This window comes from Labrus bergylta, chromosome 4 (genome assembly GCF_963930695.1).
Source record: "Labrus bergylta chromosome 4, fLabBer1.1, whole genome shotgun sequence".
Taxonomy (NCBI): Eukaryota; Metazoa; Chordata; class Actinopteri; order Labriformes; family Labridae; genus Labrus; species Labrus bergylta.
The window spans coordinates 10,404,050-10,417,057 of record NC_089198.1 but is presented as its reverse complement, the minus strand read 5'-3'; the positions used below and the strand labels follow the sequence as shown (position 1 = coordinate 10,417,057).

The window sequence follows — 13,008 nt, the reverse complement described above, 5'->3', positions numbered from 1 at the left end:
CAATAGAAAAGGCAGATGGAGTGAAGAGGAGAACATTTGAAACGGCTAAGAACAAAATAAAGATATAACAATTTGGAACTATTGGGCACCTTACAAATCAATTTAAAGTAATATCACTAATACTGATACAGATGTAGATCAAATCAATTTAAAGGTAATTAAAAGGCAAACAGCACAGGAAGAACAAACGCTAACTGAAACAACTAATTTAATTAAACACATCACACGGAACATATTCAACTACAATTACTTACATTTATATAATTTTAAAACACCCACAGAAGTCAACATTTCATGTAATTCCTGGTTTCTATTAACTACTCTGCTACTGCTATCTTAAACTTTAACAGTTTTTTTTTTGTCTTTCCAGCTGTCGGTGTCGCTATCGAGGAGACGGACCTGAACAGAAAGCCACTACGCGATTTGTTTTGTGCTTTATGTTACCGTTTCATTATTCTGTGTTGTAAATATGATATTTTGGAAATGAATAAAATATGGATATTGGTTGAAATTAAGCACTTTACTAAGTTGGGACAGTATTTTGATGATATTGAGGTCTTATGAAACACGGTGTGATAATTGTACCACACAGGACCAACTACAAGCTCAGTAGGCAAAAAAAAAACAAACAATAAAAAATATTTGTTGTCTCATGAGTTTTACCTTGATATAAATCATTTGTATACAGGAGAATCTTAACTGATTTTGAAATCAGGTATCATCACGCACCTCATAATAGTAAGCATGCACACATAACAAGATATGCAAATAAGGGCACATCATATACGACATGAGTTTATTCAGATTATTGTGACTGGCGACAGAGGAACTTGTGTACAAAAGAGCCGGTGGTTAAATGCGCACAGAGTATGTGTGAATTGGGGGTTATTGGATCTGTTTTGATATCAACCAATGATATGATCAGATTGCAAAAGCTATCCCAGACACAACAGAAGTATGGTGTAAGTAGAGAGTGTAATGTTTGTGAAAGCTAATATAATCTCTGATATTTATTGGAGAAAGATCATGGTTTTCTAATATTCAAATAGTCATTAATTTATAAAAATCTTTGAATAATTCCTTGTGACTTTCAAATTGTCACTTGGTCTATATTGTCCATCCCTAATATTAATAATATGGATGTTTTGAACGGGTATTGGAGGAATAATGTGTTGGCCAACACCCTTGTATCCGAATGAGAGTCTGGACAGAAAGGAAGGAAGTGGTATGAGATCATCTCAACTCTTCACATTTTTTTATTCACCGTCAGTAACTGTATTTTTGTTTTCTGTGACACCTGACTCGTTCACAAGAACAAAAAGAAACATCAAAGCTCGTTTGAAAGAAATAAATTGCATTAGCTCATCAATCAGAGACGAGAGTGAAGCAAACAGGACCTGCGTTTATGTGAAAATGTCAAAGCTCTTCATCATAATGCGAGGAGAGCATTAGCATTAATCACATTTATTTTAAAAGATTTGAAAAAAAACGTTTTTGAATCACAAAACAACAACACACAATCATCAACATGCACCCAGTACACAAACAGCTGGAGGGTTCCTGCACACACACAGATCAAACATTGACACATATACAATGATGCCATCAATTCCTGTATGCTACACACACTGTGGAACTACAGGCAGCTCCGTTCCAATTACAACACCCCCCCCCCTCTCCTGTTTGAACCCCTCGCCTCTCAGACAAAGACATAATTGAGCGTGACGTCCACTAGGGGGCACTCATTGATCCTCCGTGCCCAATCCTAACATGACATCATGGATTCAGATGGCAGCGGCAGCAGGAAGGCAGGCGGGGAAGCAGGGAGTTGGGGGGTGCGTAGAGGAGAAAGAGGGTGCGGGGTGGAGGGGGGGGGGGGCAAAAGTATTAGTGGAGATTACATCATCCACTCCAGCACCTCGCAGCATAGCAACCACAGAGGTGAAAGCACCCCGGGGAGAAGGAAAAGGAGAAGAAGAAGAAGGGAGGAGGAGGAGGAGGATGAACAATAAACTGATGCCTGCAGGATGTGTGCACATTTGTTGTGGACTGTTTGCAGTGACACATGCAAACATGATCCATGCATGTCATCATGTTTAGACTTCAAGGGTTGTGTTAAAATTGCATGAGTTTTGTTTACATGCAATCCTGTGCGTGTTTATCGCCAGTTTCTGAAATACATCTCCTGCGTGTGTGTGGGCGTGCAAACTGCAGGTATGAATTCACAGCTCAATCTGCACTCCCACACTGTCATCAACAGCTGTATGAAATCACACAGGGCAACATAACAACGCGCTCTAATATGTCAGACTTCATGCACCGCCGATGCCTCATCAGATCAGAGTGCATTAATATCGTGTGCTGGCGCAAACAACACTTTTAACAGCGCACGCACTTCCCTCCATTAAGACATGACTTTGTGCTCACACTATAAAACACGAGGAGCAGGAAAGATTGAGAGACAGTATGTCAGGGATGAGAGGACGACTGGCAGCACAGACGACTTAAGGATAAGTAATGGACAGAAGGTGATGATGGATGACTGAAAAAGCAGAGAAAAAGAGACAAAGAGGACAACGTGTTTATCAAACGCCGGTGTGTTTGTCAGCAGAGCTGTGCTCGCAGAAGGCTACAAGGACAAAGAGAGCATTAGCAGGAGAAAGAGGGAAAGGGAGGAGGAGGAGGAAGGGAGGAGATGAAAAAAGAGGAGAGGAGATGATGGGGAAGGAAGAAAGCAATGGGAGGATCTGCATAAAGCAAAAATGATGGAGCAGGAGTTTTTAAAGACGGAGGAGCGGGAATTAAAAGGAGTGAGGGAGGAGAAGAGAGAGGGGAGACAGAGAACATGGATTATAGGGAAGGACTGACAAAAGACAGGGAGAGAAATGAAGAGATGAAAACAGACTGAGAGGAAGACTAAAAGGAACCAGGAGACATTAAAAAAGGAGAGGGAGAGAAAAGGAATAGATAATGGGGAGGAAAGAGAGAGAGGGAGAAGGTGAGAGAGACAAATAGAGAGAACTAGAGATGGACAGGAGAGAGGGGAATTATGAAGGAAGGCAGGAAAAGGGGGGAGACAAAGAGAAAGAGAGATACTAGGAAAGAAAAGAGTAGGCCTATAAGAAAGTGACAGAAATAGAGACACATGAAAAAAGGGAGAGGGGGACATAGTGAGAGAAATACAGAGTGATTAGGAATGAGAGAAAAGGGGCAGAGAGCAAAAGAGAGAAAGATTGCTAGCGTGAGTGAAAGAGAGATAAGGAGAATGAAAGGAGGGCGGGAGAGAGAGAGAGAAAGAAATGCAGAAACAGGAAGATAGAGAAGAACAAGGAACGAAAGAGAGAGAGAGACATGCTGACCTTTACTGAACCTGTGAATTAAACTGAGTTGAACACAAGATTCTGATCACATGTCAGATCATCACCAGTGTGACAGTGTGCATGTGTCTCTACTGTGTGTGTGTGTGTGTGTGTGTGTGTGTGTGTGTGTGTGTGTGTGTGTGTGTGTGTCTGTGAGGGAGGATGATGATGTGATGAATGTGTTGTGATATACAATGTGTGTGGTTAGCTTTTCATTGACAGTGTGATGAGAAATAAGATGTGTGTTCACATCTAAAAGAAAGGTCACAAAGTACGCAACGTCTATTGTTGTATTAGCGTTTCTAGTGTTACATTTAGTAGGAGCGTATTAGATTGTTCTGTAAATATCTGTGACATTTTCCATATTCAAATGAATGTTTTCTTTACTCTGAATTTTCTGATTGTTTTAAAAATAGGGGATTCGGATGTGTAATGAAAGGTTCGTCTAACGGCACTGACAGCTGCAGGCGTATTTTGGATATTAATGAAAGACAAACTTTGTACTTGACGTGACATTTAAGTCTGAAACTCAAACTTTTCAAACACAAAACCTAGGAAACAAGATGTCATACTCTTTGTCCTTGAACAAATGCATACAGCATTACCACAGCAGTCCACTGCACCTTGTCATCGATAAAGTCCTTACCTGATTACAAGGAGCTGAGTTAAGTCTTGTGTAATGCTGATGCTGGCTTTACTTCCTTCATTATTTGCTGCCCCACAGACCCTGTGATGATCTGTGCATGCGTGCAATAATGAAGATGATTGCAAAATAAACCTCTGCGCTGATCCCTAATGTGTAGAAAAGTTTGCATCTTGAGACCTGAACTGAGCCCATCAAGCATTAACCTAAATCAGTGTTGGAACCAAATATGGACATGATGTTTCATATGATGTGTTGAAGCTGGAGTCTCCAGTGTTGAAAAATGAAGCCAATGTGGAAGAGCACAAAAAAACTGCAGTTCCTCGAGTGTCCACTTGAGGCTGGCTGCAAAAGCCGAAGAATCCCCATTAGGTCCCATTTAGAATAAAAGTTTAGTTCAGACAAAACTAAAACGTTTGTTATTGTACTGAGTGACTTGTGGCGGCTGTGGCTCATTTGGTAGAGTCGTCATCTCTCAACCAGAAGGTTGAGGGTTCGATCCCCAGCTTACTTCTGATGGTCACTTTAAATAGCAGCCTCTACCATCGGTGTGACCTGCGGTGTAAAAGTGCTTTAAGTAGTCAGAAGACTAGAAAAGTACTATACAAGCTCATGTCCAATTACCATTTAATAAATTAAGCTTTGACGACACAACAACGCATTAGTATCATTGTAATCTCTACAGATCGGTCTACAGATTCTACATTACCATGCAGAATTGGTACATGCAGGACCGAACTTTGGTATGAGAAGTGTTCTGGTGTTTGTTTAAGTCCAAGTTGTATTGACAAATCATGTGTCAGCAGACTTTATACAGGAAACACAGCACCTATGGAACGCAAAAGGAAGCAGATGTGTGTTTTTATGAGATATTTGTTCATCTCCGTAAACACACATCTGCCTGAAAGTACAGCTCAACTTTTAACTTGAGTAATAAATCAGCTTGACACTGTTTTAAAAGCTAATCAGTGTTTGAATTTCCCCGACTCCCTGGAATGGATCAGAGGTCAGGATCAGACCTTTATATTACAAACGACTCCTCTAAACAAATCACAAGCGGGTTCATCCTGCTTAAATGAGTCCGAGTGAAGCCTCTGTGTGACTTATTATTGACAGTAAAATGAGACTCATTAGAAACAGCTGAATAGGTGCTACTCTGCAATATGTAATGAACTAAGAGGTTACGTTGTTTACTCTGCAGAGATATCGGTGGGGTGTATTTCACTCCTTTTTTTTTATATTAGAAAACGTCGTCACATCTCAGGTTGCTTATTGGACTTTTAACAATGCAGCGCACGGAAAAGGAAGCCTTGACTTGAACTAGAGATGATTACTGATGAGTTTGGAGATTAGCATCAAAGCGATTAAATAACAGGGACCCTAACAGGCTTACATTTTAAAACCCATTCTATAACTGTACCTGAGGAGATTTCACTTAAGTACTGAATTTGTTCATTTTCTCAACCAACAGAAGTCAAAAAGATAATTTCACTAGCTGAAATGGTTTTCCACAAGAATTCATCATTGGCAGAAAGCAAAGCACTGAGTAGCTCAGTCGATCAATTTCAACATTCAGAAAGCCACAATGATCACAGGTACTTTCTTTCCTGCTATTATCAACACTTCAGGGCTTCCTGCAGCCATTTCCCGAATGCAGAAAAATACCTTTTCTCCGTCTATTGTGGCTTTGACCCTTTTACTCCCCTCTCTTTTGGTTGCATTTAATGCCTCCATATATTTGAAATGAAGTGTATTCTGCTCCTCTGTTGCACTCACAGTAAGTCACTCTGGATGTGCGTGTCGGCTTATGCGAATGTGCGTCTGCTTTTGTCAGCAGTGTGAGGGATTTTCTCTAATTCAGCATGATATACAGGACTCATTTTTGCCCAGATTGTCACTCAGACGCCTCTCGGCTCTTAAACTCTCCCTCTCTCTCTGTGCACAGTGTTCATTCCCTTAATGTTAAAAAACCCCTACACTTTTCAGGCATAATAGCTTTTGTCAGGGTTCTTACAGTCAAAACTGAACCGAAACCGTAGCTGAGTTATTCCCCTTCTTCCCTTCACTTTGATCCCTGCAGCTTGGGGAAGCTGTGAGGGGTTCTTTTTTTTTCTTTCCCCCACCCACTTCAGGATCTCTTCCCTCATCCTCTCCTCACCTCTGAGCCCCTCGCCGATACCGAGGGCCAGGCCGTCCTTGGTCCACTGTACGATGCCGCTGTAGTTGAAGATCACGCAGGACAGCACCACCCGTTCTCCCAGCACCACCGACTGGTCCGCTGGCTCCTGAGAGAAGCGAATGCACCACACTGCAAAAATAAAAAAAGAGAGAAATCAATTTTAAGCTCCATTCATTGTGACCTGGCCGTGAGCCGCCATCTTTTATTGCACTGTATCGAGCCACACAGTCCCTCTCCGGCCTTATCGACTGGTGTTTGTCCATATGGAGGCTGTTGGGGTGGTTTATTATGTGTCTTTATTGTGTATGTGGTGTTTTTACTACTTTTTTATTGTGAGTGTGTTTTAAAATGAACCCTGTGTCTGAGTGGAATTTCTCTTGAGGGATGATGAGGATCTAAATCTAATGCCCTTTTATTTATTCACTTTGGCTGAATGGAGGGACTCTTGCATCTAAACACTTTACTAAAAGGAACCTGTACTCTGAATAATCCAATTCACCTTGAGCGTCAAGAGTCTGACAAATCACTTTGATTGATCTCACACTATAACATAATATATGACAGACTTGTAAACCTTCACCAAACATAATTAAAGATGCTCTTAAGTTATGAGGGTTTGAAAACAAATACCTTTGTTGAATTAGATTTTACAATATTATCTTTCTCTGATAATGGGGATGTGGATTTGGGTTCTTTTAGGGTGCACTTTTTTGGTTGTTTGCAGGGATTACTCAAAATACAAAAAAAAATACAAAGTACTGCGGTGCTGTGCATTCTGGGATTTGGTGTCTTTCATCCACATGAGACAAAAAGACACTTTCTGCCTTTTCTTGGCCAAGAAGGCACCAACTTCACATTTCTACTACATACAATACAGATTCATATTTTAACGGGGGTGAAGTATCCCTTTGAGTGTAAAAAAAAAATCACATATAAAGCCTTTAAAGGCCCAAAAAGCCCCAAAATAAGTCTTAAAAAAAAATAAAATACAATCCCTCAAAGATCAAGTGTGAAAACCTGCAGATAGATTGCACAGCACCTGATATTGGTAATTTATTCCAGTGAACAGTATTTTCAATGATTTCTGTTTTTAAGTGGACCCGGAGCTCGATTGCCTGGATTTGCATATCCGTCATTCCTCCGTGCTTTTTGCCTGTTTTGTCTCCTCCTCCTTGCCCCCTTTTCAAGTTTTTCCCCTGGACTTCAGCGGGGCCTGCGTGTGTCTCTGCGTGGGCATTTGCGAGCCAAAGTGTATGTGCCTGCATAGATGTATGTGTGCATGTATGTGTGTGTGGGTACGACCATCCTTGCCAAGCTGTGATACAGCCTGCTCTTTTTCATCACACAGTACAAAGGATTCTGCTTACACACTCACATTTCCTCCAGCAAAATAAGCCTTTTGGGCGATTGCAGAGCCACTAAAATACACGGGATATAAAAACTACAAGTGTAGCGCCGGCATACATTAGCGCTCTCACATAAAGAGAAAGTGTCAGGTGAGGAGGCGAGGCACTAACCCTCTTTCTGCTGTTTGCAGCCGTTTGCATCATCAGGTAAAATTGTTTCATATTCCAGAGAAAGTCTTGCGAGAAGGCGTGTTAATTAAGGGAGAGAAGAAGAAGAAGAAGAAGAAGACGACTGTGGTGCCTTAGATGACACATGCACACACACACGTGCACGGGCACACACACACACACACACACACACACACACACACACACACACAACCAGACTCAAACTCGCACAAACAGCAGCTTCTGCACAGCTTCTTCACACTCAGTTTATGCACTCACACACTTCACTCATTCACTTACATGTGTTGAGTCACTCAGCATGCACACCCACACACACACACACACACACACACACACACACACACACACACACACAGTTGGTGTTTGTCTTCCCGTGGGCTGTTCTGTTCTTGGATCATGGTTAAAACAATCCTATTAGCTAATTAAGGCAAAACTGCTTAATAAAGCAGGCCGTGGCTCTGAGGGACACGTCTCAGCGGGATTCAAGCACAAAGGTGCAAACAACGGGGAGATTCACTGATTTGTCAGGAGGATTACACGACCTGTCATGTTATTTGTGCAGAAGGCTTCCTTTAACGTAGACGTGGAATCTTCCGACTTCACAGGGAGCACTTTGATGTTTCGTCAACTTTTTCCTTTTGAATACTGAATCAGGAAGACGACTGCTGTGACTGAGAGCTGATGGAGCCGCTGTATCTGTTTGAAGTTAAAAGAGAAATCCTCCTTATAACTCTTAACTACTGCAGTTGTTTGGTTGTTGTTTTTTTCTGTCAAAGGATAAAGAAGATGATGCAGTTCTGAAATATCATCCCCCATACATATATAACTTGAAATTTGTTTTTTTTCAAGCTGCAATTTGGTGAATATTTAAATATCATTTTTCAAACATCTTTAATGCAGCTATTAAAAAGTATGAAATCAGACAAGTTAAACTGACCAACAGTTGGCAGCTCACCAATGTAAACAGCAATGGTTCCTCATATAAACCACAACTTTTTAAAAGTGTTATAAGACCAGTTTAATTCAAGTCATGGACCTTTATTACTTCCTTACGAGTTTTGTGTTCAGGTTGCTCCATGTTCTGCTTGTCAGTGTGTTCTCTTCATCTCGTCCACTGATGCACGTGGTATTGATTCAGAGTCAAAGACTGACAAAGTGTCAGACTGTCGAATGTCGCTGCCATCTTAGATTTCCGCTGTGCTTCTTTTACAATAGTGATGCTAGCTTGAAAAAACGTTTTGAGAGCTTCAATTATCACCTCGACTTTTTCCTGCTTCTTCCCCGGGTTAAATGATCGTGTCAAGTCCGGCTACGCTAATCTGTATGGAAATATTCAGTAATATTCACCGCAAGCTAGCTGGCAGGGACCGTGACCTTTCTATCACATGACCAGTGCCATCTTTCATGTTTGTAATGAAGTTGCTTTATACTTTTGTCTGCATCCCAGTAACTTTGTTTCTACTCGTCCATTGATGCTGTGAATATGTCTGATTGCACGTAGCATTGATAAAAAGGCAAAGGCTCACATTATGGAGTCAGAGTCTGTCACTCCGCTGCTAGCAGTCTTGCTATCCATGCTGTAAGGCCTACATAAAAGCATATTTCTGTCTTTCTTGGACAGGTGATGTAGTTCATCTTTTTTTTTGGTGTTGTGCTGTGTTTTCTCCTTAAACAACACTGAACATCAGGCTAGTAAGAGGGACTGGGCCTGAAATTGGGATGGGCTTTTATTTGAAGTTTTACAGTATAGTTTCAAACTTAGCAAAAATGTTAAAATAAAAATGTGTGAAGGAAATGTTTTCAAAGTCTTCTAAGCAGAGCAAGAAAAAAAAAGTTGGGCTGAATATTAGATAGACTTTGAATGTCCATTGTTGTCCTGTAATACTCTTTTTAAGAGTCAATAAGGTGAAGAAGCTGCATTTCAAAAAGACTGCAACCAAATAGCAGTCATACCACTTGGTGAACACAAAGAATGTCATGAATGTACTTCACTCAGAAAAAGTTAGAAAACCTTGATGAAACTGCAAGAAAATAAAAGATGACTATTTTCTAAACCTTCACACTTTAACAACTATTATTTCCATTGGATGGGACCTTGTGCATCTCTCTCATCTGCACGAGTCGCAGACAAACAAAGGAGCCGAAACGAAACAGTGGAAATGGAGCTGCTGCTATTAAATGAGAAGAAGAAGAAGAAGGAGCTGCTGGGATGTGATATCCTGCTGACATGAGTGATTTACATGTGGGTCATGTTATGCATGATTTATGCAAAATTAACAGCTATTACGAGCGGGGGCCCTCTTCTTCATGTATAACTCTGTACAGAACAACGCATATTCTCCTGGGACAGGCTGCGGTGGGTTACAATGTGTGTGTGTGTGTGTGTGTGTGTGTGTGTGTGTGTGTGTGTGTGTGTGTGTGTACATGTGACAGAGATAGAGATAGAAATTGAGAGAGAGGAGACACGGTGACAGAAAGACAAAAAGGAGGAGACAGAGAACATTTCTGTTTGTGTGTCGTGATACACGAGTGTGCACGGATGTTTGTGTGTATTTATCTGTGTTTATGAGGTTGTGGGTTTGTATTAGCGTGCATATTTGTGTGTGTGTGTGTGTGTGTGTGTGTGTGTGTGTGTGTGTGGCCTGTCAGCCTGCAGCAGGGACTCAGATCGCAGAGGAGCGAACCACACTGACAGAGAACAGAGATGTAATTAACCCTACGGGATACCCCCTCCCTCCCTTCCTCCTCCTACCCCCCGACACACACACACCTCCATCTTCCTCAGATTCCCTGTCTCTCCTCTCCCATGTGTCCTTACCTCTTCCCTCTTCTCTTTTCCTATCATCCCTTCCTCTCTCTTTCTTTTATCGTGCTCTCCAGGTTTCCAACTTCACCCATCTATCTTTTTCTCCTCACCTCGTCTTCTTTGTCTCCTTTCTTCCTCTCTCATGTTGTCTAACTTTGCCATCCTCTTTTTTTTAAATTCTTTCATCATCATTTGTTTCCTTTTATAACCCTGTCTTCTACTGTTCCCTTCTCTCCACTCCTCCTTATTGTCTCTCTTCCTCTCCTCTCTCCATCTTCTCTTTCTTCTCAACCCCTCAGCTTCTCTTGCATCCCTCTTCCCACTTCATCGTTTTCTCTTTCCCCTCTCTCTCTCTCTCTCTTTGTTCACCTATAACTCTTTCCTCTTCCTACACTCTCTTGTCTTTCTCTCTCTGCTGTTCTTTCTGTCTTTCTATCTTCCTGCTCCTCTCTTTCATTCTCACCGCCCTGCATCATCACCCTGAGGGATGATGTAAGGTATATCTTCTCTGCTCGCTCTTTGTTATTGCATAATGACCCAGTGGTACAATAGACTGAGCTTCACAATAACTGCCTCGGTGTCCAAACATATTATGCTTAATGTCTTTAATATCTTTTATTCTCTTTGTCCTCCTTTTTCCCCCCATCAGACTGAGCTTTATTAAACATCTTAGCTCTATCCAACCAGCCTTTTTTTATCAATTCATACACTCAGCGTTTAACTATAAAGTACACAAGTCTTTGAAATTCTCTACATTTTCTATTATACATGAGCTGAAGTGTGAGGTTTTTTAAGATTCAGTGGAAAACAGACTCCTTCAGGGAAAGATATAAAGGTTGAACACTAGAGAGGCTCATAGCGGAAGTATACAGGAGAGGTAATTGCTGTCAGGCACAGAAGTACCGGGAGAAAAAAAAACTAACTTTGAAGACATTAAATCCTAATTAGTCAAACAGGTAATCAAAAGGTGTTATTTTCCCAGTGTCCATGGTGATGAACGAGGCTCAGAGTTTATATACAGACTGTGAGGCAACACTTTCAGCTAAACTCTCATACCAACCACAGACTGTTTAAATCATGGACGTGATCTCAATGACGTCACCCATTGGGTACCAAAGAGTCATTGTGAAGGTCATTAAATCGCTATAATTCAATTTCTGGGGTACATGAATATCTGTACTGTATCTCGAGACAATCCAACCAATAGTTAGTGGAACACTGTCCTCAAAACCAGAGGTCGTCATTTGGCTGGTGATCGCCAAAGGTATTCTGAAACATCATCTGGGGAACATGAATGTCGTTTATCTTATATGACGATGCAGTACCTGTTGAGATTTTTTAGTCTGGATAAAAATGGTTGATGTATTGGTATGTCAAAAAATTGGATGGCTAGAAACGCAGCACCAGAAGTCAGTTTCATTCTGGCTATAAATGTATCCCAACTTGTGATTTTCCAACAGCACGATGATCATTTCACTGAGTTTTATATTTACATGTTGGGAAAATATTTTGCACAAAAAGGTTTGTTGGTGCTCAAGTCCTGGTCTTAAAGTGTACTCTATCAAAGCACATGATCAGGGAACTTATTTGTTACACATTTCATATCCATATGTAAATGGCCAAATTGAGTCTCATCAGGTACATTAGGGTCCAATTTCCCAAACAGCTCAAAAGCTTCTGATTGGCTCAACGATCAGAAAGAAATTTACCAATTGGTGTTCCGACAACCATCACATTTAATCATTCCTGTCATCTGTTGCTCATGTCAGGATGAAGGTTAATATGAAAAAGAAAGAATATGTCTTTGTAAAACCTATAAAAAAAAAAATGTCCTTAGATATTTATTTTCTGAAATTCAAAGCGTAATGTTTTGTCATCCTATCAGAAATCATCTCATTATTCATGACATCTGAGTCCTAACAGCTGAAGGCCATCAGAGGCCAAATACAATCTCCTGCAAGCAAATCATTCCTGTGTGGAAATGAAAGGACAGTTTGTGAGGTTTGTAACCCTAAACTGTGCTCCTCCACACCCTGAGGCCTTCATCCTCCTAACCCCCCCCCCCGCCCCCCAAAAACTGCCACGCTGACCCTCACCGTGTATTCATTTCCCGGCTCTGCCTCCAGGCAACAGCTCGCTCCCATTTCAACTATACCGCACACCACTTTCAGGCAGGAGAGAGCACGCTGAGTCCAAGTGTGAGTATGAGTGAGTGTGTATTTGTGTGCAAGTATTGTTCGTGTTTACACGCATGCCTGCATACATATCTGTCATTGTGGTGCTGTGTATGCCATGTGCATATATTTGCCATTTCTGAAAAGGCAGCAAAGGGCAAAGTGTGGAAAGAAGAGCATAAAAAGGTGTTTGCATGAGAGAGAGAAAAGAGCAGGAAAGTGTTTGTGTGTGAGAGAGAGAGAGAGAGGGGGGGGGGAGAAAGGAGATAAAGAAGGGGAAAGCAAGGATGGAAAAAAGTCAAAGAGAAGATT

General features: G+C 41.2%; 1 protein-coding gene across 1 annotated transcript in view; it reads right to left on the bottom strand.

Moving 5' to 3' along the window:
• kirrel1b (kirre like nephrin family adhesion molecule 1b) overlaps nt 1-13,008 on the bottom strand; it is a 100,200-nt gene that overhangs the window by 38,379 nt on the left and 48,813 nt on the right. Inside the window, exon 2 of the mRNA XM_065953684.1 lies at nt 6,161-6,310. Within this exon, the coding sequence (XP_065809756.1) occupies nt 6,161-6,310 (150 nt within the window). The remainder of the gene's footprint in view (nt 1-6,160; nt 6,311-13,008) is intronic.